The 27,313-nt window shown below is 42.7% G+C and overlaps 3 protein-coding genes across 11 annotated transcripts in view; all 3 read left to right on the forward strand.

Annotated features, from left to right (window-relative positions):
* The first annotated feature begins 1,788 nt into the window (after positions 1 to 1,788).
* Positions 1,789 to 9,422, forward strand: tpma (alpha-tropomyosin). 9 transcript variants are annotated; one of them, XM_040203927.2, is made up of 10 exons: positions 1,789 to 2,156; positions 2,386 to 2,511; positions 4,025 to 4,158; positions 4,690 to 4,807; positions 4,999 to 5,069; positions 5,205 to 5,280; positions 5,375 to 5,437; positions 5,544 to 5,613; positions 6,251 to 6,329; positions 6,760 to 7,080. In XM_040203927.2, exons 1-10 carry the CDS (start codon positions 2,043 to 2,045, stop codon positions 6,761 to 6,763), a joined length of 855 nt encoding a protein of 284 aa, XP_040059861.1. In that variant the 5' UTR covers positions 1,789 to 2,042; the 3' UTR covers positions 6,764 to 7,080. The 9 variants fall into 9 exon arrangements, with proteins under 9 accessions (XP_040059861.1, XP_040059853.1, XP_040059880.1 ...); XM_040203919.2 differs by lacking the exon at positions 6,760 to 7,080 and adding an exon at positions 7,774 to 8,833 and having other exon boundaries at positions 1,904 to 2,156; XM_040203946.2 differs by lacking the exons at positions 6,251 to 6,329; positions 6,760 to 7,080 and adding an exon at positions 7,774 to 9,422 and having other exon boundaries at positions 1,904 to 2,156.
* Positions 9,423 to 9,817: 395 nt separating this feature from the next.
* On the forward strand, positions 9,818 to 15,615 carry fbxo22 (F-box protein 22). The gene is made up of 7 exons (XM_040203905.2): positions 9,818 to 10,047; positions 10,294 to 10,426; positions 10,621 to 10,705; positions 11,795 to 11,893; positions 13,072 to 13,218; positions 13,333 to 13,498; positions 14,152 to 15,615. Exons 1-7 carry the CDS (start codon positions 9,917 to 9,919, stop codon positions 14,543 to 14,545), a joined length of 1,155 nt encoding a protein of 384 aa, XP_040059839.1. The 5' UTR covers positions 9,818 to 9,916; the 3' UTR covers positions 14,546 to 15,615.
* A 354-nt stretch (positions 15,616 to 15,969) lies between these two features.
* Positions 15,970 to 27,313, forward strand: part of LOC120809945 (transmembrane protein 266) — a 34,162-nt gene continuing 22,818 nt past the window's right edge. The window contains exons 1-3 of the mRNA XM_040164099.2: positions 15,970 to 16,831; positions 17,522 to 17,652; positions 26,028 to 26,213. Coding sequence (XP_040020033.1) covers positions 17,639 to 17,652; positions 26,028 to 26,213 — 200 coding nt within the window. The 5' untranslated portion in view covers positions 15,970 to 16,831; positions 17,522 to 17,638. The remainder of the gene's footprint in view (positions 16,832 to 17,521; positions 17,653 to 26,027; positions 26,214 to 27,313) is intronic.

Here is a 27,313-nt window from a genome sequence, read left to right on the forward strand (position 1 = left end):
GATGATTCTCGAGTCAGGCGGTTGGCTGATGTGCTCCGATGATGTAAAATGACACCAAGGACACGCTGCAACAAGCGTTCACGGTGGCTCAACACTCATATAATTACATATCTCATAATGAACTTTTTCCTTTATACTTTTAAATCATTGAGAAGGAAGAAAGAAGGAAATGATCAATACAAATGATCACAGCTCTACCAGCTGTCTCAACACATCTGCGTTGAAAACAGCGCTGGCTTTAATTTGTGGTTTGACACGTCAGCATTAAGGTTTTACGTCACTTTACTTCGCTTTGATTTTAAAACTGTTGAAGCACTTTTTTAAGGAAAAAAGAAAACTGAGAATGAGGACTTTGCCTTTGCTGAAGGGCAAAATACAGAAAAGATGTTCATGTATTATGGCCACAAAGTGAGCTACATTGAAAATAATGCTGTCTGCGCTGTGTGTGTAACTCCAAGCTCAAGTTCTTTCAGATTATTTAGTGAGAATCAAAGCTGTAACCCTTAATCAGAGTAAATTCTTAACTGTTACGATATGCGGATGTTCGTCTCTCTATCCGAGGTGCTTGGGGAACTTTGATCGCCTGAGGAGCCTCTGTGATCTCTTAATATGACTGGCATGCCTGGATGGCTGCTTAACGGTCCACAAACACATGTCAACACAGGGACAGCTGACTGCCTATAAAAAAACATGCCTGGACCACCAAAGAGATCAAATAGAGGAGGGAATTTAAGGGAAATCTGACCAATGGAATCTTCATAAGAAAAACTTAAAATAGGTTTAAAATTCCCCTTTTTCCAAAGGGACACTGATGTGGATTTGGGGGCCACGCGTCAAAAAGGTGCTTCCCATGGAGGAGGGACCCCCAAATACGCATTCACCAAAACAAAAGCAGAGAAGTGAACACAAGCAACAAACAACAAAACACTGTCAGATTGTAAATACACTGCTGTTCATTCAAGTATCACAATATTACGCTAACATGTGCGTAAAACATGCAATCTAACCCGTTACCTTGTAGTTTATCACATTTGGAGCTTGATTTTTTTTAAATCTCCGGCCTAATTTCTCCGACATGTACAAAAACGGAGTGGGCGGTAAACTATTATTACTCAACCATTTACCCGTGCAGACCGCAGGTTGCGTGCGACAGCTGCGGCTGTGCCAGGGGCCCCGTGAACTATCACAGAGGCCCGGTGAAGGAGGCCTGTGGGAATGCCAATGCTTTTGTTTTTTCAATGGAGCATGCCACTCTATCCACTGCTGTCCGTGTGAGATATATATCTTTTACCCGTTGGCTGATGGAACAAGCTCAACGATGTACTATTCAATAGAGCCAAGCCCGTCCGATTGATGTTTGGTGTGTTGGAACTATGCTGTGAGCGAGGTGCCGGGAGACAAACGAGCCACACCGGCTTACATGACACCCCACCGAGGGCGAAGGACTTCCACAGGAGATTATCCAAATGGTTTTGCATGAATACCTCTAATGCAATTCCTCTGTTGAAATATGGAAATTCATCTAATGAATTTGGAAAATTCATATCAGAAACCCTTTATTTTGGAATTAAAAAGCACAATTTGATAGCTGGTTAAATGTTTCTTTTCATATGCAGTTGGTGGGTTGTTTTCTAATGACATCAAATCTCCCCAAAATACACCCACTAAGAGGAACTACTACTTCATCGATTCGACGCACCATAATACCTACCTGTCACTTGGGGGGGTGTTAGAAAAAGGAGTGGGCTGAGGAGTCTGGGTATCCCTTGGTGCCCTCCCCTGGCTCCTGACGCGTACAGACCACAGCGGCGGACCAACGTCGGAGAGCGAATCACTGAGGAGATACAGTAAAAAAAAAAAAAGGCAGGTCCCGCGTTGACAGCTGGCGTTGTTTAAAAAAAGCATCGGGTATCCATCAACTGCCTGGATCAAACCACACATTTGACTCACTACATTCCAGCTGGGCGTCCCGTGTGGTTTGGATCCTTTCATTGAGTTTCATCTTAGTTGTGCGCGGCACACACCCCTGAAGATAAGCAGCCATGGATGCCATCAAGAAAAAGATGCAGATGCTGAAGCTCGACAAGGAGAGCGCATTGGACAGAGCTGAGCAGGCCGAGTCAGACAAGAAAGCGGCGGAGGACAGAAGCAAACAGGTCGGGACCCGGTGTGGAGCCTTTATGCACAGAAGCCAATGGCATAGCCAGTGGCGTGTGATTAAACCCTAATATGTATATTTTGTGTTGTTTTTGTTTTGTTATTTTTAATACTAATAAGTTTATTGGTTGAAATTCTATATGGTTGTTTTTTGAGGTGTCATCTGTAAATAGGTAGAGGTGTCTGTCTACAAGTCAGTAAACCTTTTCGGGCCTTTCTGTATTCAAGCTTGAGGATGACCTGGCAGCACTGCAGAAGAAGCTCAAGTCAACTGAGGATGAGTTGGACAAGTACTCCGAAGCCCTGAAGGATGCCCAGGAGAAACTGGAGCTCGCTGAGACGAAAGCCACAGATGTAAGTATATGGCAGTACCACTGACTGGTAGAGAAGCCCCCATACAGGTGTAGTCCCATAAATCATATAAATATATATGCGTCTTATATGGATATACATAGTTAGATGCAGCTATTAAGGTAACGACTAACCGGCCAGTTAATTCCACACCCACCAGGAGAAATTAGAGGTCCAGTGTAAGGTTTCAAAGGGGCCTTTTACAAGCATATCTTGTTCATGTAAAATTCTTGACAGATTTGCCGTTCATCTGTAACTTTACAGTTAAATCCAAAGCTGATTAAATTTTTATTAGAAAAATAATTATAAACATTAGGCTCAATTGTAAGCCTTTTGAGTTATACCCATGACTGACTTTGACGTTTTGTTTGGTGCTTTGATTTTGATAGGGTTGGCTCAATTCACAAGCCTCACGAATGAACGTTAATTTAGACAGTTGTTTACCATCATTTTGCAAAAACTAGAAAAACTACACGAATCCAATTACAAAGCCAATAAAGTTTTTTGATAATATAAATATATTCCTTATTCCTCGCGCGTAAAAAACGGGTACTTCCGGGGTAAGCGGCGCGTCCCAATCGCGAGCCTCATCAGCGGCTGATTAAAGGCGGTGGGGGCAGGGATCAAAGGCGCCGCATCTACCAGCGCGTGTGTCTGTGTGTGCACGCGCGCGTCCGCCCGCCTGCAGCGAGACAGAGCTGAAAGAAAACACTAGCTTAGCTCAGACCAATCAACCACCACCCCCCCACCACCACCAAAAAAAGCAGCAGAAATGGCCGGTGGGAGCTCTCTGGAAGCTGTGAAGAAGAAAATCAAGTCGTTGCAGGACCAGGCCGACGTGGCCGAGGACCGCGCGGCGTCGTTGCAGCGGGACTTGAACCAGGAGAGGAGCGCGAGGGAATCAGTAAGCCGCTCCTGATTATTTAAGGCAATTAGTCTGCAGGCTGCAGATGGCATTAAGCGTTAAATGTGGTCAAAAAGCGTGGCTGCTTGGGGCCCAGACATGACGGTTTAGGACTACTCGAAATTAGCCCGGGGTGAGTTAAACGCCGGGTGGATGAAGGGACGCCACCCCGGTAACAATGGGAGTAAACGCCGGGTGGATGGAGGGACACCACCCCGGTAACAAGCAGGCCGACGTCGCAGCAGCACAGGTGGAACTCCCGCAAGCTAATTAAGCTAGTTGGAGGTGGAAAAAAAGAAGCGCAGCATTCTTTCCCCTTTTCAAATTATTGATATTGTAACCATGTATGCAAAAGGATCGCAATGACTCAGAAATGAAGCGGTTTTCATTTATTCTGGAACGATCTGTAAAGGTGCTGCTAACTTGTGGAAGGTTTGAAATGTGCATTGAAAATACTTTCAACTGACTACTGACCCAGCCCAAGCTTTCAGTGGAGAGTTTGGGATGGGCTGCATGTTGCATCTCTGCAAAGGCCACTGCAACATGCATGTCAAAGCCATTACTTAAAAAAAAGCACCTGATCTGACTGTTTTTGGTGTTTCGCCCTGCCAGGCTGAGGGTGATGTAGCTTCCCTGAACAGACGTATCCAGCTGGTCGAGGAGGAGTTGGACCGCGCTCAGGAGCGTCTGGCCACAGCACTGACCAAGCTGGAGGAGGCAGAGAAGGCTGCAGATGAGAGCGAGAGGTGGGTACCTTGCACCTGCAAAGCACACACTCATTGTTCACCATGACCCGCTGTTAGTTCTTGGTTACTATACAGAAAAGTTTTGAAGCTGTACACTACTCGAGCACTGAGATGTTGCAGTGAACCCTCCATAGATTGCACCTGACTCGTTTTGCTCAGTGCTGCCACTGCTGGCTGAATGATAGTATTACATTGAAACACAGGGACAGAAAAGTCGTTGGTTTAGATGCTTTGCATACTAGAAAATGTAATTGTGTTCTTACAAATGTCTCTATATTGATGCAAAGTGGGCCCGGACCAATAGCGGAAATGGTCTTTACCACATGGATTTGAACTTTAATGATGTCCTCTGCAGCTATTGACACTACGGCTAATAGTGGGAACACTACTCACTCCTCACTTGGGTCTGTGTTATGATCTCAATCGATCCAACTTTATTTAAATAGCATTTTTAATGCATTTAGGTTTGAAGTGCATTACCGAGGAGTAACTGGTTACGATGACATGACTTCCCTGTTTTCTTTCGTTCAGAGGCATGAAGGTCATTGAGAACAGGGCAATGAAGGACGAGGAGAAGATGGAGCTGCAGGAGATCCAGCTGAAGGAGGCCAAACACATTGCAGAGGAGGCTGACCGCAAATACGAGGAGGCATGTTTCTCAGCTGTTCACTGCAGTCTGAACGATGCATTTGTCACATTCTTTTGATTTAATGGGACAGCTGACGTTGGCGGGTACATTGTGACTGATGCATATTGTTGCCGCCGCATGCTAAACAATAAGTTAGGTTTGTAAAATAAATGTAATTCTGTGGGAGTGAAGTGTGTACGTTGTGACTTCAGGTGGCCCGTAAGCTGGTGATCATTGAGAGCGACTTGGAGCGCACGGAGGAGCGTGCTGAGATGTCTGAGAGGTTAACACTTCCGTCACTTTCCCCTCCACCTGTTCAGTCAAGTTGCAACTTAAAATAAGCTTTCAAACTAATTCCATTTCTGAATATTTCTTTGTTTGTTTGGGGAATCTTCCTTTCTTGTTCATGAACTAACAGCAAATGCTCCGAGCTCGACGAGGAGCTTAAAACTGTGCAGAACAACCTGAAGTCTCTGGAGGCCCAGGCAGAGAAGGTGGGGTTGCCGATGAAGGCCCTAAACATTGCCAATAAAACAATTGTCAATTGTGTTTGTGACTTGTGACTCTGACCTCTGTGTACGACCTCAGTACTCTCAGAAGGAGGACAAGTACGAGGAGGAGATCAAGGTTCTTACAGACAAGTTGAAGGAGGTGAGTTGACTTCAATCAATCCTGGATACCTGTTTCACAGTAGTTTTGGAAAGCTTTTTCTTCTTTTTTTTGACCTGCTAATGATTAACTGTATTCCTCCACTCAGGCTGAGACCCGCGCTGAGTTTGCTGAGAGATCAGTCGCCAAGCTTGAGAAGACCATCGACGATCTGGAAGGTATGAGTCTTTTCCTCCATTTGTGGCCATTCAGCTAAAATGTAGGGATTCCAGTGCAATGCCGTTACTACGCCAACTCGAAATGGAAACCTTGTTACGTCTTATTTAGGTTCTCTAGTGAAGTGAGATCTCTTCTGATAAAGTAAACTGGTTTTTGGTCATTTCTCAAAGGGTTACTCCATAAAGAAGGGCCTCTCTTGTAAACTGGTGCAGTGTGAGGTTATTTATCTGGGCAGCAGGGAGTTTAATGGACCTCTGTACAAATATCGGTCGGTGGGTTAGAGGGAGAACACAAATCACAGAGGCCTGCCCGATGTTGTTCATGTGGGCAATAACTTTTCTCACCACAATGCCATATAGCATTCTCGTGTAGTGACCGATGAAGGCCGGCGAGTCCCAAGCCTTCATCACAGGGTCACGGAACATGTGATGCAGTTTCTCAGTGACTCTTCAGGAATGTGACACATCGGCAGCTGTTGCATGTACACTTCCTATTTCTGTCCACGCATTTCTTCTTAAATTCCCTCTTTGTGTTTACTTTTCTTTTTACTTCCGTCCTGACTCTTATTATTTTGTCTTCTGTTTTTATTTTTTGCAAATCCTTCACTGCCGCTTCAACATAATTACCACAAAATAGATGAGCTGTATGCCCAGAAACTGAAGTACAAGGCCATCAGCGAGGAGCTGGACCACGCCCTCAACGACATGACTTCCATGTAATTCACCTTGCTTGTTCATGCTTTGTGCCTTGGATCGCAGCAACACTAACCACAGCAATCAAGATACAATGGCTCCCTCTAGTGGCATGTTTGAGTGCAGTGATATTATACATGAGTAGATTTTTAGAAATCCTCTTTCACTGCTTGTCTAACCTTGATGTGCGTGTGATGTAAAGGTGCTTTTGGCTTGTTTCTGACTAGATTCGTAGGCCTAGATGCTCCAAACCTATTGGTAAACTTCTAACTACACTTGGTAGTCTCTAATATCTTTTCTTCTTTCCAAATTCCCTCATGCTTGGTTCTCATTTGCTTCAGCACGTCTTTTATTTCCCTCTTTAGTTTTGCATGCAATTGCTTCCATACCTCCTTTTTTCCCCCCCCATTCCTCCAACACTGGTCTTTGTTCCTTTTTTTATGTTTTCCACAGCTAAATTTTCCCCCCCATTACTGAAGAAGCTGTTTGAGCATCATCGTCTCCCTCCTGTGCAGCACAGCCCAACTGTCTCTGTATTTCTCTACTGCACATTGGACTGTCGCTGCTGCCATCCACCTCTTCGTCTTTCACACAGACCGTAATGCATTCTGTGAAATAAACATTCTTCCATCTATGCCAGCCCTTTCCCCTTCCACTGGTTCTGTTTCTTCATTTCTTCATTTCTTTTTGTCCAGTCCTTCATTTTTTATTTTATGTGTATTCTTTGTCTTAATTTGTTCTGTTGAGCAGCTTTTGAATAAACTCTGAAGCTCATCCAACTGTTCCCTTTTCTGTTCGAGAGGACTGCTATATGTTATAATGCATTAGGATGTTAAATGTAATTTATGCCAGGTTACCTGCTTTTATAGACCGTATATATATATGGACGAGTAACAACCGTTCCCAAAACCTGGTATCTCAACCGCACTTTAGTGGCCAAAAGAAAAAACTGCACCTCAAGCGATTTTCAGCACTGACTTTAACCTCTTAATGATCTCCAGTGACTGGATCCTCTATTTATTTATTTAAAAAAAAAATCTTTTTTTAAGGACGGGGTTTGTACCATGAGAGGTCTACCCTTCAGAAATTGTTTATAAGTTTGACTCTTGCACCAAAAATCCTCGACTCATGTAGATTACATATTGGTCTTATGTACATCTTCATATCACATGGTTAAAAACAAATCTTAAACTACAGAGACTACAAAAGGAATAATGAGTAGGGAGTGTTGCCAGGACATATGGAGACCTCGTGAAATGTGAAAGACAAATGTAGCGAGCAGTTTTAGTTCAATCACTCAGTACTTTCAGTAGTCTGGAGCTTTGCTTTACGAGGTCTGCAGTTCAACCGCTGGAATACAAACTGATACTTGTTCTGTATTTATCTTCAACGCACTAACTCTTTGTCTCTTGTACTAACCTGCCTTTTCTCTTTCCCTTCTTTCTTACCTGCTGTCTGATTGTCAAGACCATCTATACAAGCAGCTTGAGAAAAACCGCATCCTGACCAATGAACTGAGAGTAGCCTTAAACGAGGCGTAGGCTGGGATGCGCTCTGGCATTCTTTCGTGCTGAATCTCAAACGTCCTGTTATATGAAAAGGGCTACGACGCAAGGCTTAAACCCATAAATACTTTAAACAAATGGGGAAGTTTCTTGTTATGCATGCTAAAACTGAGGCATTGGGTGGCGGGGGGGTCAGACAACCTCTGGTCATGAGAAGTTGCAGCGGGTTTCACAATTTCTACTCTTATGTAGCACTTCGGTCTGCACGGTGCTGTCGCTCATGAGCTGAAGGCCGGGCAGGATGCTAGTGGGCAACGTCTGTAAGGGGCTCATGAAATGACGCAGGGGGTCCACAATGCCTTGTACACCACTGCTAAATTGAAAGGACAAGTTTAAAAAAAAAAAAAAAAAAAAAAAATGCATTGATATTCCAAGATTTAGAATGTTAAGCTTTCCCAAGAACTACACTGCTGTTTTGGCCTCGATACAGATTTGACTTGTTGATTTATTCAAATTCCCTTCAGTTTGAATGGTAACACAAGAAGGCGTGTGCTTTGGTTTGAAGCAGAATGGACGCAGTGCTGACCGCTGTACATGTGGAGAGAAGCCCCTTCCAGTCAATTAAAGAAGCATACCAGTTTTAGAGCTCTATTCTGTCATGTATGTATGGTTAGAGGGTTTATGTTGAGTGTTTATCAAATGGAAGGATCATTCAATGGAATGGTAAGACTTTTAAGCTTTAGAATAAAATTGAAAAGACAGACCAAATATGTGTGATCATGACCGTAAAGTGCTTGGAGTAGATACTGTAGGTCATGATCATAATTTAAATCTTAACATTAATAATGACTAAGGAGCATTATTTTGTAGCTACAGCATTGTAGTTGATGAGTGATCACTATGCTGTTTGTTATCCTGGACTAGAGCTTTGTTTAAATCCTGTCCATCTTTGTGTGGTATTATGACTTTTAACCAATGCAATGCTGTATTAACAGATAAACTCACACGCGTAAAAGAAGAAAGCCTCAACGCACAGCGGATGCTGGATCAGTTTTTAGTGGAGATGCTTAACATTTGACCCCGCTGTGTTCATCTCCCCACGTTGCTTCATCGACTCTGAATATGGATGTTTGGCCTGGTGGTTAAAAGTGTCCTCTGAACTTCTTATCCTGAAGAAACCAGTTCAACACAAAGGTAGCACACACTGCTTTATTTACATACTGTTTGCTTTACACACTGTAATCAAAGGTCAGTTATCATTCAAGTTTACATGTATATGTTGGGAGGATTTGCACTTTTTTTGTGGAAATGCACTGCACATAAATGTCATCAAGGCCATAAATGAAGCCCCGGATATATAAAGGGACTTTTATTACGTGTACTTTTGTAAAGTTGTTTTCTTTGTTTCTGCTGTATTGTAAAACTCTTCAATGTGATGTACACTTCATCTAAGCAAGGATGGACTGAATTGGCACGGTTGCTTGAATGTACTGTTTAATTAGATAATGTTTCCACAATGTACTTTTCTGCCCACGTTGATAAATTCTTTTTTTTTGTTGCTCCCATTTTATCTTGGAAAAGTAAAGCTTGTGTAATAAATGGTTGGATCTATACGTTCAGTTTTTTTATTACTTTCAGAGGGGTGAATGTAGGTGATCAGCCTTGGTTATTACTTTGGCTAGTTATTAAATGATATTCTGTCATGTCACTCAATAATGCAATATATGGTAATACTGTTTTTAAACATCTATGTTTAAAACTCCTTTTTTAGGAATATATTTGGTATTTTAGTGCTTGAAACAAAAGTCTACAGATGAAACCTTATGGTCTTTTTAAATATTTTCAATAATGTAGATTGAATAATGCTAAACAGGTGAGACCAGCGATATACAAGGGTAAAAAAAAGACAATATTAATACTTTGCAACAAATATGTTCGGTCCAAAACGATCACATCTAAACTACAGCAAATGGAGCTCGCTGCCTTAACTCCTCCTCGCCACAGGGGGAAGCATCACACCGGGGGCGGCTGGGCAGCAGGTCAAAGGTCGTAGCTGGGCAGCCAACAAAAAAAAAAAAAAAACGACCACGACTTCACAACAAAACATGGGTGAAAATGAAGAATTTACCGACTATTTAGAAGACAGCAAGGCCGCGTACGTGCTCAGCAATGTCGCCGAAGTGGTCGAGCGGATCCTGACGTTCGTGCCAACCAAATCGCTGATGCGGGTCGCGAGGTAAGCAACCGGGGGAATGTTTGTACGCTCCACTGTTAACTGAAGAAAGGAAACGAAACTGTGTTTTTTTCCCCCCCACATACATGGTTTATATTTATGATGTGAATGGGAGTCGTTTCACTTCACCTAGCTAACGTTTTCGTAACTGCATGCGCCCCCCTGAAAGAAGCAGGAGAACTTGGGGCGGCTAACCCGGGTTCCCTCCAGCTAGCCGCGGGTAAAGCGCCGTGTGTTTGTGCTCCGCAGGGTGTGCAGACTGTGGAGGAACTGTGCCCGCAGGGTGCTGAGGACCCAGCAGCAGCTGACCTGGGTGTCGGCCTGCGGGCCGTCCGCCTCGGGGGCCCACGTCCTCTGCAGCATCCTGGCCGAGGAGGTGGAGGTTAGTGAGGGAGAGGATGGGAGAAGCGGCTCGGGGACGTTCAGAGACCTGTGAGCTGCACGCGCTGCTAACGGTTGTTAGTGTATTCTGATTTAAACAAAGCACGGCGCACACGTTAAAGAAAAGGTGTGAGATATTGTTTGGTCGTGTCTCGTGTTTTTTAACATATGCCCCTTACCTGTGATTCTTTCCAGAAAGTGTTTCTCCTTCCCAAAACGGTTCTGACACTAGTAGACTTAGAAAGCTTCAACGGACGACTTGATAGCAGACAAAATAAAGGTTGGTATTAGATATTGTTTTTCACTGCTGTTGGGCTTTTTCGTGTTATCGGTTATTTGACTCAATGTGTTGGAAAGGTGGATACGTTCTGTTGTGCACAATGATTTGAGTTGTGTGTCTGGAAAGCGTGAGAAGTAAGAATATCACACAGGGAAAAAACTTCTAGATGCAAAAGACTTGTATTCAAAGGATCATGAACGTTGTGAATCTCATTGAATAGCCTCAAAAACCTAAATGTTATGCATTATACATTCAAACAAATTTAGTGCAGGGTTTTCCCAGAAAGCTTGTAGTCTTGCCCCTCATCTTTTGCAACTACGGCCAATGGAAGTTATTATAAATGTCACCAATTTCACTATTTGCAATAAACTGCATGGTGCATTTTAGCAGTATGGCTAATGCACGCGCGTGTGTTTATGGGTACCACAATAATAACTGAAAGTCACTAATCGGGACTATTTACATTTATAGGTGGCCTCATAGACTAATTTTTGAACAATAAAAATTGCTTTATTTTTGCAGTAGCCATAATAAATTGGTTTTGATGCAAAGTTTGGTCATGATATAATGCTGGCCAGTTTGTCTACTGTTCCTCTTTATCACTGCAGTTTCAGTAACACATGTTGTGACATTACACATTCTTTGGATTTTTGTTATAGTATTATGGTACTTTTATCATGAATATTTACTTTAAAATAAATAACGATGTGCTTACCTCTTTTTAATGTCCAAATAATTCAAGTTCATTTTATAGTTGCTATGGTTATTTGTGGTTTAGAGTAGAACTAGCTTGCCCAGTGATTCAAGACAGTGGTGAAACTATTGACGAGAACTAATTGACACCTTCGGGACCATCAGTGAAAGGAAGTTGAGGCGTGCACACAAATCCTTTAGATTTTGTTTCTTACAGATCTCAAAAGGTATTTTAGGTATTTAGCAGTGCTGTGCAACACTCAACAGTGTTTTGCTGGTGTAAATCCGTCTTAGTCTAGCATTGTTGTATATGCGTATGTTTCATATTAGAATAATTATATTAAATAGTCATCTTTCTTAATTGTTTTCTTATTATGTTCCTCTCAACCACTGAAGCAAAAAAGGATCGCCACAGTCAAGACACTGTTGAACAGCTGAATCAGCTCTTCCCCAAAAGCTGTGACATCATGGGTATCACCACGCCGGGAATAGTCTGTAAGTGTTTGTGTCTCGGTCATATTTTCTCGTTGATATGGAAAAAAATAACAAATCCACCCACCCCTCCCCCACAATTAAAAACGAGTAGTCATGTGAAGGAATCACGTAACTATGTTTGCATGAAAAGGGTTTTTTAATCTTTCAAATCCATGCTGGTACAAAGATGTGGCCCATCACATTCATCTTGCTAGGGTATGTAAAAAAGCAGAAAAATAACCAGGTGTCTTGGGTGTATCGAGGAGGAATAGTTCACCTTTCAGCATAGAGTGCTACGATTAATCTCCTCTGCTGCTGCCTGGTTGTAAAGCACCACTGGTGGCTCTCGCTTCGCCGCCTCTCCCTCTGACAGATTGCCTCGTCGGCGTGGTGCTGTGCTCCCCATTTTTCCATTTAATCACAACCCTGCGGAGAAGTGACTCCATCAGCCGTGTTCTCTTTCCTCAGGATGATGGCTTATCGGGCTCCTGTACTAGATCAGGTTTAATGGCAGCTGCAGCTGTTTGCAATAACACTGATTTTGGGATATTGCAGTTAAGGGGTCACCACAAGGTCTCCACACACATCGGATTCAATTGAATTAAATCTTTGATTGGATTAGTTTAAAAGCAATAAATTACTTGTAATTGGTTTGCCATAAAGCCTAATACATCTGGTTATTCATGCGTATTGGTAATGGGTTTGCACAGTATTAAAAAGATGACTTGTGATACACTTAGAGCAAGTACTTTTGCATTACTGCTTATGAATTCTATAAACCGGAACACATTGGAGGATGGGAGTGAGTGGGATACTAAAGTGCTGGATTTGCTGTTTTCTATTCCAGTGCAATGTTTTCTGTAGTGAACAAAAATGTAAACCCTTTAAGTCTAAAAGGTTTCCGAGTGGTGAATGTCTTTTAATTCTGGTATGTTTTCTCATTTCTCACCTCTTTCGTCTGCTAAACGGACCTGAGCGTGTTTAGAAGTGCCTTTATTGCCATTGATTAACAGTACAAAAATCCTCTTGTGTAGCTGTTCCTTATGTACAGTATATGTTTAGTCTTTTTGAGGCTGCTTATGGTGAGTAAATATCCGGTTATGTGTATTCAGTCTGCAATGCAGAGGGTCCACTAGTGACCACTGTTCCTCTAGCTTTATGTGCTTGGCATTCTACTTCATACCTGCCTCTCTGTGCAGTGACTCCCAGTGGCTCCGGCCTTCCTCGGGAGTACCAGGAGGGGGAGGCTGGCTTTGCAATCATGTTTCCCAGCATAGACGGTGTCAACATCAAGCCCTTTCATTTTTGCAAGAAGTCCATTTGTACGGCGGCTCTGAAAGAAGCAGGTGAGTTTTGGCTCAAAGCAATTATTCAATAATCTAAATGGGGAACTTATACCCATGTAAATCTTCCAGAACTTGTTTTTTCTATCAGTGTTTTGTTTTTTACTTTCTTTCCAGGACTTGTTGACAACCCGGAGCTGCGTGTGGTACTGCTCTTTGTCTATGAGGCGTTTAAACCTGGAGGACTACACCTGCTCAGCCAGATACTGGAGCCTCTGGCCAAGAGCAAAGCCCTCATTGCAGGAGGGCTGGTAGAAAGTGTTTTCTCTCCTCCTAGACACTGGTGAGTTTATATCCTTCATTAAAACATGTATATTTTTCTTCTTTTTTTCCAAAGATTAATGATGCTTTAAGATAGAAATAACAATTGACCGATCTTAAGACCCGCCCCCCCTTAGTTACTGTTGCTAGGTCAGAATAGCTTGACAAAAAGAAACAAGGCGACGCTGGTTTTCCTTTTTCGCTGTGCCGCAGTGTGCGTTGGAGAGTGTGTATTAATACACCTTCAAGAGGCTGAAAGCAAAGATAACCACATGGGATGGAGGGTTATATCCACTATGATGAACCTTAGTCCGTAGACATGTATATGAAAACAAATATGACTCAAAGTCGCTTTGCGGCAGCGGCATGTAGGCTTAGTGAGCCAATGGAGCCAAATGAAGGAAATGGGACACAATCATTTGGGAAAGATCAGTTGTAAGTGATGCCTGTTCTTTAAACATTGTTCTACTGAAAGGCTTTACATAGGTGAGGGGTCAATTGAATCCCGCTATTTCTGTGTCACAATTCATGGAAATGTCGATCAAAGGCTCAAAGTTGAATTCATGAATAAACGCTGGGAATTATCATTTTAACCGTTGTGGCGTTGAACTAGCTGTGGCTTTATTTCATTTACTGTATCACGATCTCACTCTCCCACCATTTGCCGCCCCGTAGCTGTAGCCAGGGGGCGTTCGGCGTGGTGGGTCTGGCCCTGAGCGGCCCCAAGGTGCAGGGGGCATCTGTGCTCTTGGACCAAGAAATCAGCAACCCAAAAGCGGCCGAAGCCACCATCCGGCGGCTGAAAGCAGCCAAAATTCCCGAGAGGAACACCCTGGGGTTCATGTTCGCCTGCGTGGGGAGAGGCCAGAACTACTACCAGAACCAGGCCAACGTAGAGGCCGACGCCTTTCACAAGGTGTTCCCCAACACGCCACTCTTCGGCCTGTTCGGCAACGGCGAGATTGGCTGCGACCGCATCGTCAAAGACGACTACACGCTTTGCGACACTGACACGGACAGTCTGCAGCACGAATACACCACTGTCATGACCCTGATCCATTTGGGCTGACTGACCACTGCAGCGGTAGTGAAAGAAACATGCAAGAAGGGGGCGAGAAACATTTTCCCCACGTAATGACTTCACAGGGGAAGTTGTGTCTCTCTGAGACTGAGTTTCACAAAGTTTTAATATTAGTATTAAAATGTGAGTTTCTTGTAAAATATATGTATATATTTTTCCTAAATCTTGCTCATATTCAAGGCCTTTCTTACCCACTGACATTAACCTCATGGTCCGTTTTGTTTTCAAGGTCAGTGAGAATATACAATGCGTGTCCCACAAAGTTGTAGTTGGTGATTCGACGAAGGCACTTTGTATTCATGTAAGAGGAGCGTGCTCCCTCTTCTACACAATCGTGGCAGTTTTGATTTACAAATTAAAACTCTTTTGCAAGAGATCTATCGGTCATGGTTGGATTGGCCACAGGTGCAGTCAGAATGTTGCAGTGCCTCTTTTTTTCCCTCCTAAGAAAGGGTACACATGCTGCCCTGTATACTCTTTAGTTCGTTGTCTAAGTGGCACGGACAAGCAGAAACTCTCAATCTCATCTGAATTGAGTCTCCGCTCTAAAATTTCTAACTTGAGGAAATATTGTAAAGTTATACTTTCCAAAGTTAAAAGTCATTTGCATTGATTATGATGTAATTGCTATCATTTGTTAAGTAAATAGTGTTTATTTTTGAATGACTAAATGGGGTCCAGATTTCACACATGCCTTTATAGAAAATAAAAACCATTAATGCTTTCTAAATGTTATTTTCAAGATGGCTGTTATTAATTGATGCCATTTGCCTCACTATTTCCATTATATGTAACCAGTAGCTGTTCAGATTTCCAATCAAATCTCTTTCAGTGGTTGTTGCATGAAGAGCTCTATTTGAGGAAATTTCAAAATATTGATTAAAAAAAGTTCCTCTAACAAATCCTCTTGTTTCCATAATACACAAATATCCCTATTAGTCGTTGAGGAGGAAAGTAAAATTTTTCTTTTTTTCCTGACGATGCACTTTTCTACACGTGCCAATTAAAATACACACTGCTCTGCTCACGTGCTCAATAAATGATCTCCAACACGTGGATTTGTGGTTTTCCGTCTGTCTTTTAAACTCCGCAGCAGCCTTCGACCCGGTCCCTGAACACGCGGGGCGTCACGCATCGCTCCCCGGGCGTAACCGCAGGCCCGCCGCTGTTAATTCACGTCCCCGCGCCTCCTCATTGGCGCGCACCGCCCGACGTGAGCCTACGGCCCGTGACGTCACCAGCAGCCCACGTGCAGGCGCGCTTGAAGGAAGCGAGAGGCGCTGGAGATTGATTGATGTGTGGTTTAACCATCGACTGGCTAATCCCGATGAACGACAAACCTTTAAACCAATTGCTGCAAAGGAATATTCCCGTAGTATCTTTATTCTAGGGAACCATAAAACAACCCATTCGTGCCACGGAGAGGGACGTACAGCTAATACAATAATCTGTGGCGAGAATCCGCTCTCAAATTGGCCTAGATCGGGAACTGAGACAATACTCAGCATTTTTATTTCTTTCACACACACACGCGTCCAATCAATATTTTTAGTTTGCTATGTCGTGACCGGAGTGTCACACGATCCGTCGGCTACTGTCAGTCTCCGGCACCGAAACCTCAATTCTCTCATGGCGTTTGGATAATATCGCGTTCCCCGACCGCTGCTGTGTGGAATATAAAAATAAATTTAAAAAAAAAGGGGGGGGGGGAGACTAGAGAGAGAGAGCGAGAGAGCGGAGGCTTCGTCGGGCTCGCTTCAGCACCTGGACAGCTCCCTCTCGCAGGGTTCCCCGCTGCGCTCGCCGGGGGAAACCCTCGGCTGATAGGAGCAGAACCCGGATCCAACAACCACCACCCCCACCCCTCTTTCCTCCCCCTTTCCTCCCCCCTCAAGACACCTTCCAAAAAACCGGGAGAGAGGAGACCACAACGTGAAGGGGGGGAGGTCGCGATTTTGGCGCAATCTTGAACGACCCTAATAGATGCTAATATGATCCCGACGAGCGGCGATGCTTCTCGCGTTTGAGCCCCTTTGGCTTTGCGCTGAAATCCGAGCGGCGCAAGTGGGAGCAGCGCGAGCAGCGGCCGTGCTCTTCCGATGCAAAACAAAAAAAAGAAAAGAAGTGCTAAGGATAGCTGCAGCCTACACACAGTGCGAGCCTGCTGCTGCTGCTGCTTCACTTTACTCTGATCATCGCCGAGGGAGACATTACTATCAGCGAGGGGGCAGCGGGAGGCACGAATGCACCGCGAACGATGTGAATCTCACACAGGTAGGTCCTTTGCTGCAAGTGAATAATGCATTCGTGGACAGCGAGCAGCCCTCGGTGTTTGCGAGCACAACTCTCCTTTAGTTGGAATCTGATACCAAGTAAATCAGTTTTTCATGATCTTTAAAAAAAATAATACATTTTTTTTTTATCACAGATGCCTCTGCATGATTACAGGATTTGAAATGTGTAACATGTTTGCGTCTGATTCTGAATGTCTTAAGCAGATCAATGCTTGTGTGTCGTTGAAACTTCACATTTGCAAAAGGTTCCCTTGCCTTTGGGGTTTCAACAGCCATTTGGTAACTGGGGGGTATATCCTCGGCTCCACGTTCAATCTAGTCTGTTTTGTTCATTGTTATTCCATTCAACTTCAAAAAACACATTTTTGACTTGTCCTGGGGTTTATGTTAGTCTGAAACTTAAACCTGGACCTTAAAGCCCTCAAACAGCCTTCTCATGGCTTGACAAGCATGTGATGTAAGGAATGAACATTTTCAAATGTTTCATCATGTACAAGAAACAACTCCTATAGGATAAATTCCATGTTCCAGTACATCACCAGACAGCCACCCAGATTATTGTTGGACCCTTTTGTCAAATTGGTGAAATATGCTGCGTTGGCATCACTGCGCAGTAAAACTTAAAAAAAAAAAAGTTCTTCACTTACATTAAAGGCCTTGTTCTTCACAGGTTTGACATGAAAGCGGCCTCTGTCAGGTGAACAGGTGTACTGCATTCCTAAAACCACCAGAAGTGGAAACCTTGTGACAACCATCTCCACATCTCTCCTCTCCATCAGCCAGCATCATGGCCAATGCAGAGTGAGTACAGTCAATATGCTCTTGTCTTCCTCACTCTGTTCTATGCCAAAGCAGCACTTTTCTTTTTCTTCTCAAACATATATATTCAAAGAAAATGTGTCAAAGTGTAACCTAAAAACATGTGTGGTCAAATGTCAGAGATGCAGAATTGTTGATAGGGCGCGTACATGCATCCCGTTCTTAAGTATTCCTTCCTTATTCTTGTGCTTAATTCTCTCGGCGGGCCTCTGTTTTTATTCTCTTCAGACAGTCCCCTCTCTGTGATTGTTTCCCAGGTTTCTGCGCCTCCCTTTTCTACAATAATGACCTTTATTAACAGAGACACTGCTACCGTTGAGGTGCCTCTGACCCTCGTCACTCTCAATGCTAAACACAGACGCACACTGAGATGCAGAAACACACCTGCACAACGCCGATTACACAGCGTCCATTCTGCAGCCGTAGGTCACTGTACGTTGATCCTCCCCACGGAACAACGTACAGTTAAAATCATTACTATTATCCATTTTTTTCAGTCACTCCTTTTCTCCCGGCACTCCATTTCTAAACTGTGCTCTGTGAGTGCGTAGTGAGAACAGCCGCTGCATCACAGAGGCGACCCGCTGTAGCTTGTGCACGTGATTGTGTGGGGACAAGTAAGGAGGTAAGGGACAACGCTGAAAAACGTTATTCTTTGCTGCCGTATGATTCTGCTGACATAGCATGACTCCCTAATTTGTCTCATCTCAGCTAGCTGCATGTGTTCTCCTGACCCAGATGAATAGCCCTAAATCATTGCTCCGTTTGTGCTTTCATAAAAGAAGCCGTTCAGCTCGCGGTCCCACACCGAGCACAGCGAGTCTCAGCAGCAAACGTCATGTCATGCTGCTTCTGAGGTGAAATAAATGCTAAAAACATTTGTATTTACAGTAATTGTGTTTAAAAGGTTCATGAAGATCAAGAGTTATGATTCTCACAAATCAGTCTCTTGTTTGTGGAATAAATACTGTTTGGTAGAGCACATTTTGAGTCATGTATTATTGAAAATGTATTGACCCTAACTTCTCTATCTCTATTGCTTTTATTGAGCTATGTTACTGTAAACAAAGATAAGATAAGATTTCTTTTCCAGAAAGTAAAAATGCAAAGACAACAAAAAAATGAAACTACTGCAAAAAACGTGCAAAAAATTGTCACTTGTTATCTTCAATTGAACTGCTCGTTGTTTTTTGTTTTTACTGAACTAAATATTCACAATTTAAAAAGATAGCAGCTGTGACTATGACGGCTGCATATGTTCAAGATGAAACAGACGACACCTCTAGTATAAAAGTGTAGAACAAACTTTGTCTCTTTTATGTTTTCCGTTCATGCAAAAAAAACTGAAATCTCTCAGTAACTCTCTCAAGACGTTTATTTCTTTAAGTGTCTGTAGAAATTAAAATAATCTATCATTGGAAACTGACACAGTGTAAAAAAGTTGCACAGACCTCTCTTTGTTGATCAAGGTTTACGCTCATCTTCTGTCTTACTTCTGTCTCACCGGGGTCTCTGTGTCTCCTGTGTCTTATACAGCTTGTATCTGCAAAGGTCAGATAAGAGACTGGTCACACCAGGGCCGGAAGCGTCCATTGTGCAGTCCACCAATCCAATTCATCATAGTTTAATCTGTAATGTCATTAATAAGATAATGTGCTTGGCAGACGTCGTTAATATTCACTGGCATGAAATTACAAAAGTTCCGCTGGAAATTGAATGGTGTTGTAAGATGTGACAGATGTTTTGTAATACAATGTGAACACCACTTAACATCAAGTAATGATTTCAACGCTTTCACCTTGAAAACCGCTGCGGATGAATTGACCGAGCTGTAAATACTGACCGGGCGAAAATGGTGAGATTGTATGAGAAGTATTGTTTTTTTTCTGCAGTCTTCACTGTTGTAGCAGTGTTCAATCTGGATCCGCTGAAGTCCCTCAGGTGAAAGTTGACAGTTTCTCTTTTTCCTCATCTTCATATATTGATGTGACGTTTAATACGAGCCAGCAGGGAGGACGAAAATGACTTAAACTCTCTCAGCGGCGAGAAAAATACCTTTATTTTGTTAATGGCGCCGCAACAAACATGCAGGTTTTATACTGTTGCCACCATGACGCAACTTTTAGGCGTTGAGTTTTTAGGAATTGTTTTCAGTGATTATTGCTCCACAGCCGGTGTTCTTACTTATACAAGATGAGTCCGTAACACTAATAGACAATGATGTCCAGCTTCTCCAAAGTTCCCCGCAGCAGCTGGTGGGAGCAGAGAACATCTGCTTCCTGTCTCCACGTTCTGGCCAAGTTTAGGTTGTGTTTGAGATCCTCAGGCTTTGTGGTCTGACAGCCTAATCTCACGTGTGTGTGTTGAGCTTTTGGTCCACCGGGGGCTTTGTAGAGTTTGGTTCAGGATGAAATATGTCTGGATGGAAGTACATGTTCTTTATTCCAACAGAAAGTTCATTTTCAAAGCTGGCGTTGGAAGGTAATAAGCAGAGAAACACTGTTTGATATAATGGCCCAGAGTTTTTATAGCTTTCATTTTTTTTTGATAGATGCAAATATTCATAACTGACGTGGAAACGTGAAAGCAAACAATGTCATTCCATATTTCTGCATATTTTATGGAACCGTTTTCAACTGTGCTAAATGCCACCTGACATATCCAGTACCAAAGGTACCCAAACACTTCATCACTGCTAATAGGACTGCTGTCTAGTGCATCTCATTCAGCGAAAAAGTAAATCACATTTTCATTATGCAGAGTGTAGGTGGAATTTAGGATTTATAAAAATTGCCCCATGAGAGTTTAAACGGGATATTAACGTTCTGAGTTCATTTCGCAGCACTTTGAAGCAAATTAATTCAAAAGCAATCATAATTTTCATGCAGTTTTTGTCAGAATTTTCTGTCTCTATGTTTAGGCACCCAGAGATTCTTTCTTTTCACTTAGGTGGTGATTATGGTTTGTTGTCCAGTAGTCGAGAGATGGCGCCTAAACGAGGCAAACGTTAAGTTAAGTTGTGCGGCCGCATAGCGGCGATGCTTTGATCTTACTGCTACCGCTGGAATACTCACAGCGACCATGCTGACGTTCTTAAGGACCTTATGCTAATTTTGCTATTCAACAAACAAAGTATTATTTTCCTTTCACCCATTGCTGCTTGTAGATCTCTCGTATCGCGTAGAGGGTCATGAGGGTCATTGCGAGACACCTCCAGCTGTTGGAGGAAGAACATCCTTCAGCGCCGCTGGCTTCCACTTACTTTCCTGACCTTCTGTTTGGTCAGCAAAGTCCCTCGAGCAACCGTCGTCACGTAGTGACCTTTCCTACCTGGCCCGCAACTCCACAGTGCACAATGTACTTTTATCTGGCAACCCCGGGGGCACCGTGCTCCCCTGAATATCACTTCTGTCCTCTGGGTGCTCATCTGCAGTCGCCGTCTTTTTAGTGTTTCCATAAAATAATGTTTTTTGAGAATTTTGAAATTGCCACTTTCTGTAAGATAAGAACAGGCGGGATAACCGGAAAAGTTATTATTTGCGTCAAAGTGGATATTGTCTGATTTCAAGTAATGTGTCTTTGCGGAGCCAGAGCACCAACCAGTTGAATCAGAAATTGAGAATATGAAAATAAAAGCAACAAAAAATACATTTGATTGATCAATCTAGGAATCCTTCAGTCTGACAACCGATAAGCCTCCGAGTGCAAGTGGCTGCATTTTAGTCTTCCGATTTGGCCAGCAGATATCTGGACCGATGTTTCCTTTCTTGAGGGCGCTGCCATTTGTTTACAGCTAAATCATGAGAAAAAAAAACAGTCAGTCAGAGATTGCAGCCAATACATTCTGCCTTTTATAATTTTTCAATATAAGGAGCTATAATGTACCTTGAAAATCAGTCGGCATTTTCCACAACACTGGTGTAACGTTGACATTCCCTAAAATGATCCAGAACACCTAAATACGCATGTTTTATTACTCTTACGCGCTGGGTCAGCAGCTGATACCCGATAACTGGCAGCCAGTCGGCACGCCAGGTACGCCACCGTGAGCTGTGACCTGGCAGCTCCCGTCACGAGGGGTCACGTGTCCGTTCCTGATTGTTTGGAAAGAGGGACAAACCTGTTGCTGCGCTGTAGATCAGGAGGTTTGCTCACGGATGAGATGTTGTTTGTACGAGAAGTGTGGTGAGGACAGCATGGCGTCATGCTGCAGAGTGGTAATTGAGTCTCCGACAAAAACAACAAAAACAAATAGGTGTGACGGTATTTGTTATGGAGGAACGACGACAACTTCCCCAGCACAACCATGTACTCGTTGGTCCCGACGTGCATTTACTGTAGTTGGGAATGTGCTGATGCATTGCATTCCCTTTGTTGGTTGCTATTTTCTTTTGGTGCAGCAGTGATTGCAGAAGTAAGTCATTGATGGTGATGGACTAGACACTTACTACTACAGTTTTCTATGCTTCTTCTATAGTTTTCATTGAAGACCAAATAACTACCTTCGGGGCAATTTTACCTGATAACATATACTCAATATTTATAATTAAATATGCATTAATCGTAAATAAATCGCTCAGTCTCTGAAGTTAGTTGGTTTTCTAAAAAGAAAGTTTCGACTTTTTTTGACATTTACAGACTTTTTTAAAACTAATGCCACGCAATCATTCTGTTTACTCTTTTGTTTTATAAGTATGTACGGTGAGTTTCTATTGTACCTTCAGGACTGACATTATTACATTTTCTGAGCAGGCGGGACGAGCTCTGCCACCTACCGAAATATAACGTTTTTTTTTCACTTAAATATCCATTTTCTTCACTTATATAATACATATTGCACCGTACGTGAGCCAACAGCATCACAGCCTCTGGTTAATATCTTTTTGACTATATAGATAGAGTATGTATCCTCATGCGGCTCTCTTGGCGAGGGAAATAATCCCATCAAATTGCGATGAGGGCAGCAACTCTTGAGACAAGACTGCAATAAAAACAGGGTTTTTATTAATGAAAAACAAACAGAGCTGCTGTTGAATGCGATACATGCAGAGATGACTGCTCTTGGTAACTGCCACCTCTACTTTAAAATGTGTCTTCACCCTTAACTTTAAACGTTATGTCAGTATGAAGAATCCCTATTGTGTATTCCTGCAGCTATTTGTCTCGTCAACGTGCTTCAGTGACGTATTCCTGTATTTTACGTGGCCTTGGAGAACAAGTTGTTAACTCTCTTATTCAGCTGTAGTTTACTGGTGGTGAAGCCGACCACTACTTTTCTCTTCACCGATAGACGAGACGGCCCTTAGTTTGTCCGTGGGACGGAGACTGCAGCCAAAGGTTTTTGGCAGCGCATGCTTACTCACCTGGAACATGCACCTGCTTACGATCGCCGTGACTCATTCATTTGGTTGACGTGTTCAGTTTGAACACAACTACAGCTGGTGCCTTTTTTTCTTCTTTTTTCTTGCAGTCATGCTGCGCTGGTTTTCACATCACAAGCTGTCTACTTGTTCACAAGGCAGTGGGATTGTTTTTATACCTTTTTTTGCCTACATTACCCACAATGCTACCACCTAGAGTCAAATGTGGGTGTGTATCGCTAGTAGCAGCAGATTTAGCCTCAAGCAGCGATGATGAGTCTGAAAGGACAATGACTTTAGTGACATCATTTAAACTCTCTTGCAGTTCCTGCTGTAGACACAAATCTTGAATCTTGCTGTTGCTCAAAAACACCATCTTTTTAAATCGTTACTGATGTTTTTTACGTTTTGTATTTTTGACTCCTGGTGCCTTTGGAGAATGTTGAGGAAAGGCATTTAGTATGTTGTATGCACTTCCATTGAAAATGTGTGTTTGGCTGGTTACATCTGAGTGTCGAGGCCACAGAGTTTGGATCAGATTAGCCTCGGCTTTGTTGATGTCATTACGATTCCCATAACAGGTAGTCCTGCCCCCCCCACACACACACACACACACACACACACACACTCGCAGATATTAGGATGCCCTTTGACAGCTCAGGTCACTCCAGATTGTATCAAAGGTCCTCAAGAGTTAATATTATCACTGTATATTTTGATGGTTCTGTTCTGTGCGTGTGTGTGTGTGTGTGTGTACGTGTGTGTGTGTGTGTGTGTGTTTAACATACAATTAGTATTTGTGAATATATGGAGCAACCATTTCCTCTCCTTTACTACCTTGTTTGTTCTTTTCTAATCTTCTTATCACTCCTACAATTCCACTTCCTGTTTCACTTACATTTGTTTTTGTTCATCCTTTTATGTATGGCCTCCTCTTCCCCTCACCAGAGCTCCTCCTGAACCTCCTCTTTGCCTCTTGTGTCTTTCCCTTTCGCCTCCTTCTGGTCTCCGGTCCCCTATCTTCTCTGCTTCCTTTTACTTTATTGCACTCCTTCTTGTGTAACCCTTGATATCCATCCCTTCTCTCATTCACTCCTGCGCTGGCTTCCCCTCCCCATTTTCCCTGTTCTTGACTTATTTTGACGTTTAGAGCAGAGTGGGGATCCACTCAGCTGACAAAGAGAGAGGCCATGACGTCACGGCAGACATGATACACCAGCATCTGCTCCGGTCTAAAAATACACACCACAGGGCACACACACACACACACACACACACACACACACACACACACACACACACACACACACAGTCAGTCTGCAGCTGCACTCAGCATTTGTTTCCACCTCCACACTCTAGATGGCCCAGCTTTTACACAACCGGGGATTGTGGGCACACGCACGCCGCTGGCCCACAAGCAGTGGGTAAGTGTGTAAGGTGTGTGTTTGCTGCCACGAACAAAAGGAATGTTGGCATACTTATTAGATCTCATCCAACCCGGCACTTACTGCGCCGAGGAAGTGCAAGTTTCTCGTAGAAAATTCTCCTCTCAAAGTTTTCAAGGACCTCAATGTGTGTTACATTCACTAAGATCTAATCAATTGAAAATATTGACAAACAGGGAATTTGCATTGAGAGAAACTGCTCAGATACAAACTAAATTAGAATGTCATATGCCTAAAATATCATGCTGGTTTGTTTCTGTGTCTATATTTCAGTATCTATTCCACGTATTCCCCCAAATCCCACAGGTGTAGTATATTATAATTTCAGTTGGGTCAAACATGTGATGCATTTCTGTATCAACTGTGATTTACATGAACATTAGAACTATATAACCTTTGATGAATGTAAATGTTGTGTATTTGTTGATGTCATTTTTTTCATTTTACAGAAAATCTCATTTAATTTCAATAATGTGGAATTTGTTTTTGCTGTTGTAATGAAATGACTCTACTTAATTGCATGCTAATACTAGCGTGCTTGCTAACATTACTGTAGCTGAGGAAGAGCTGCCAAAACTAAGAAACTTAATTAACTTACTTGATAAGCAGCATATCTTAAAGAAAAACACTGTACAATTTATAATTGTTGATTTCACATTACAAACATTGGATCATACTGGTGCCAAATTTATTATTATTATTTTTGAGAAATAAGACTGTATTAAATCTGGCAGCGGCATCAGTCTACAGTGTAAAAAAGATAAACCTTTGGCGCTTTCTGCTACACTGACCTTTAATTATTACGACAAGGTCTTCATTGTATACTATTAATCCATCTCATATCAGGTCCTATCTGTCTCTCATTAGTTGACCTTTGAATTTGTCTCCTGTCCCTCCTCCTCTTGCATCAGTGCAGCTGTTTGTTAACTCGGCTGGTTCGCTGTTGGATAACGATGGTGAAAATGTCCAGAATACTACTGCAAAACACGCGTCCTCCAGTCCTCTCTGTCTTTGAGCAACTCCTCTGGTCCTCAGCAGAGGGGGAGTGTGCGGATTCTTAGTAGCGCCCTGATGCCGAGCGGGTGTTTGTGTGTGACCCTTCTCGACTGTGCATTTGCTCCCCGAGGCCGTCCGTGTGAACAACAGTGGGTTCTTAGTGAAGTTGTTGGGCTGAATAATTAGTCTTTTTTCTTATCTGCAGTGCTTTTGGGGTCATATATGCGTCTTCAACAAGACCCTTTCGCTCTGTTATCTTGGATACATCTGCTACTTCTATGACAATTGATGAAAGTCATCCTGGTGTGGTTTTGATATTTAAAACTATTCACATAAAAATACTTTTTCACCAGGGAATGACCCCAATCAAACATTTTAAATGTATTTTGCTGGCGAGGTGTAGTAGTTCCACCCTCATTTTAGCAATGCTTTTTATTTGTAATTCATCATTTTTAATAATTCCGTTCTCTGTTTTGTCTCCTCTTTGTTCTTGCGTGTTTGCGTGTGTTTTTCTGTGTGTTGTGTCCGTCTGTTGCCTGTGTTGGCGTGCATCTAGTGACGTGGCCGGTCTGTCGGACTTAGAGATCATCTCCCAGCCAGTGGAGGATGAGAACCAGTACTTGGCTCCTCCGGTCCAGCTGGTGAGTTTTGGCTACAGAGATCTGCCCCTCGCAGCTCTTGACCTCTCGCTGGCCGGCTCGCAGCTCCTCTCCAACGCAGATGAAGATGAAAACAGGGAAGGGTGAGTGATGAAACAGCCAAATGTTGCATGGTGAGCATTTGTTCTATGGAATGGATGCATTTGATATCTTTTAATATCTCAGCCAGTAGGATTATGCAAGCATGCACGTGTGCCCCTTTGTGTCTGTCCCTGACTGAACCCATTTTCTGCTGCAGCCAACTACATTATGTTTTTGGGGTTAAGACGACATGCACAAGGACCTCTCACATTTCAGTGGAATGTGTTTTACAATTGTGTTAATTCAATAACATAATACGTTGGTGGTTGTTGCAAAGACCCTACTTAGTGTGACTTTCTTTTTTTTGTTTTTGTTTTAATTGGCCTCTGTGGCAAGTGTGAGTGACAGACGTGTGATCATTTATTGGTTTCAAACAGCTTTGTCTGTGAATTCACAGTGACAATGATTTGGCAACAGGGAGGCGTCAGCGGAGGTATTTTTCCCTTCTGTGGGTGACTGTTGGTTGGACGTCGCACAAACTCGCACACAGCCAGTGTTGAGCCAACAGATTCCTCCCTTGTTTGAAAAGACTCAACCAAACATATTACTCTTCATCTATGTTTTGGACGTTCTAAAATATATTCTACTACAATAATGTGTAAATTATATTGAGCTATAACATTATTTGATTTCCTGTGACAAAGTTAGTTGAATCCTGGAACAAATCAAGAAATGGGAATGGGAATCAGACCAAATCTCATTTCTCCTGCGATCTGTGGGTTTCTTTTACTAGAAGTTTCTTTTACGTAGATATTGTGGTAACTTGCCAAGAGTCTGGTAAATTTAATTTAAGCAGTCATTTTTCATAGACAGGAAGATGGATGGGCCCAACTCTATTAATAACTGCAATGACGCCAAAACTGCTAACACTGCAAGTGTATAGGATTTATATTATCACCTTTTATTTTTAGTGTCCATACTTTTATTTTTCCCGTTGCGAATTATGTTTGTCCGCTTTCATCTTTCACTGCACTAGGCATTTGGGACTCAATTAGGTCCTTTCAACTTCAAGATTTTAAGAAGGAAAGCAATATACAGTTGATAAATCATACAGATGTAAAATGTAAAATGATGTAAAAAAGTATAATGGTTTTTAAGGTTA

Source organism: Gasterosteus aculeatus, chromosome 12 (genome assembly GCF_964276395.1).
Source record: "Gasterosteus aculeatus chromosome 12, fGasAcu3.hap1.1, whole genome shotgun sequence".
NCBI lineage: Eukaryota > Metazoa > Chordata > Actinopteri > Perciformes > Gasterosteidae > Gasterosteus > Gasterosteus aculeatus.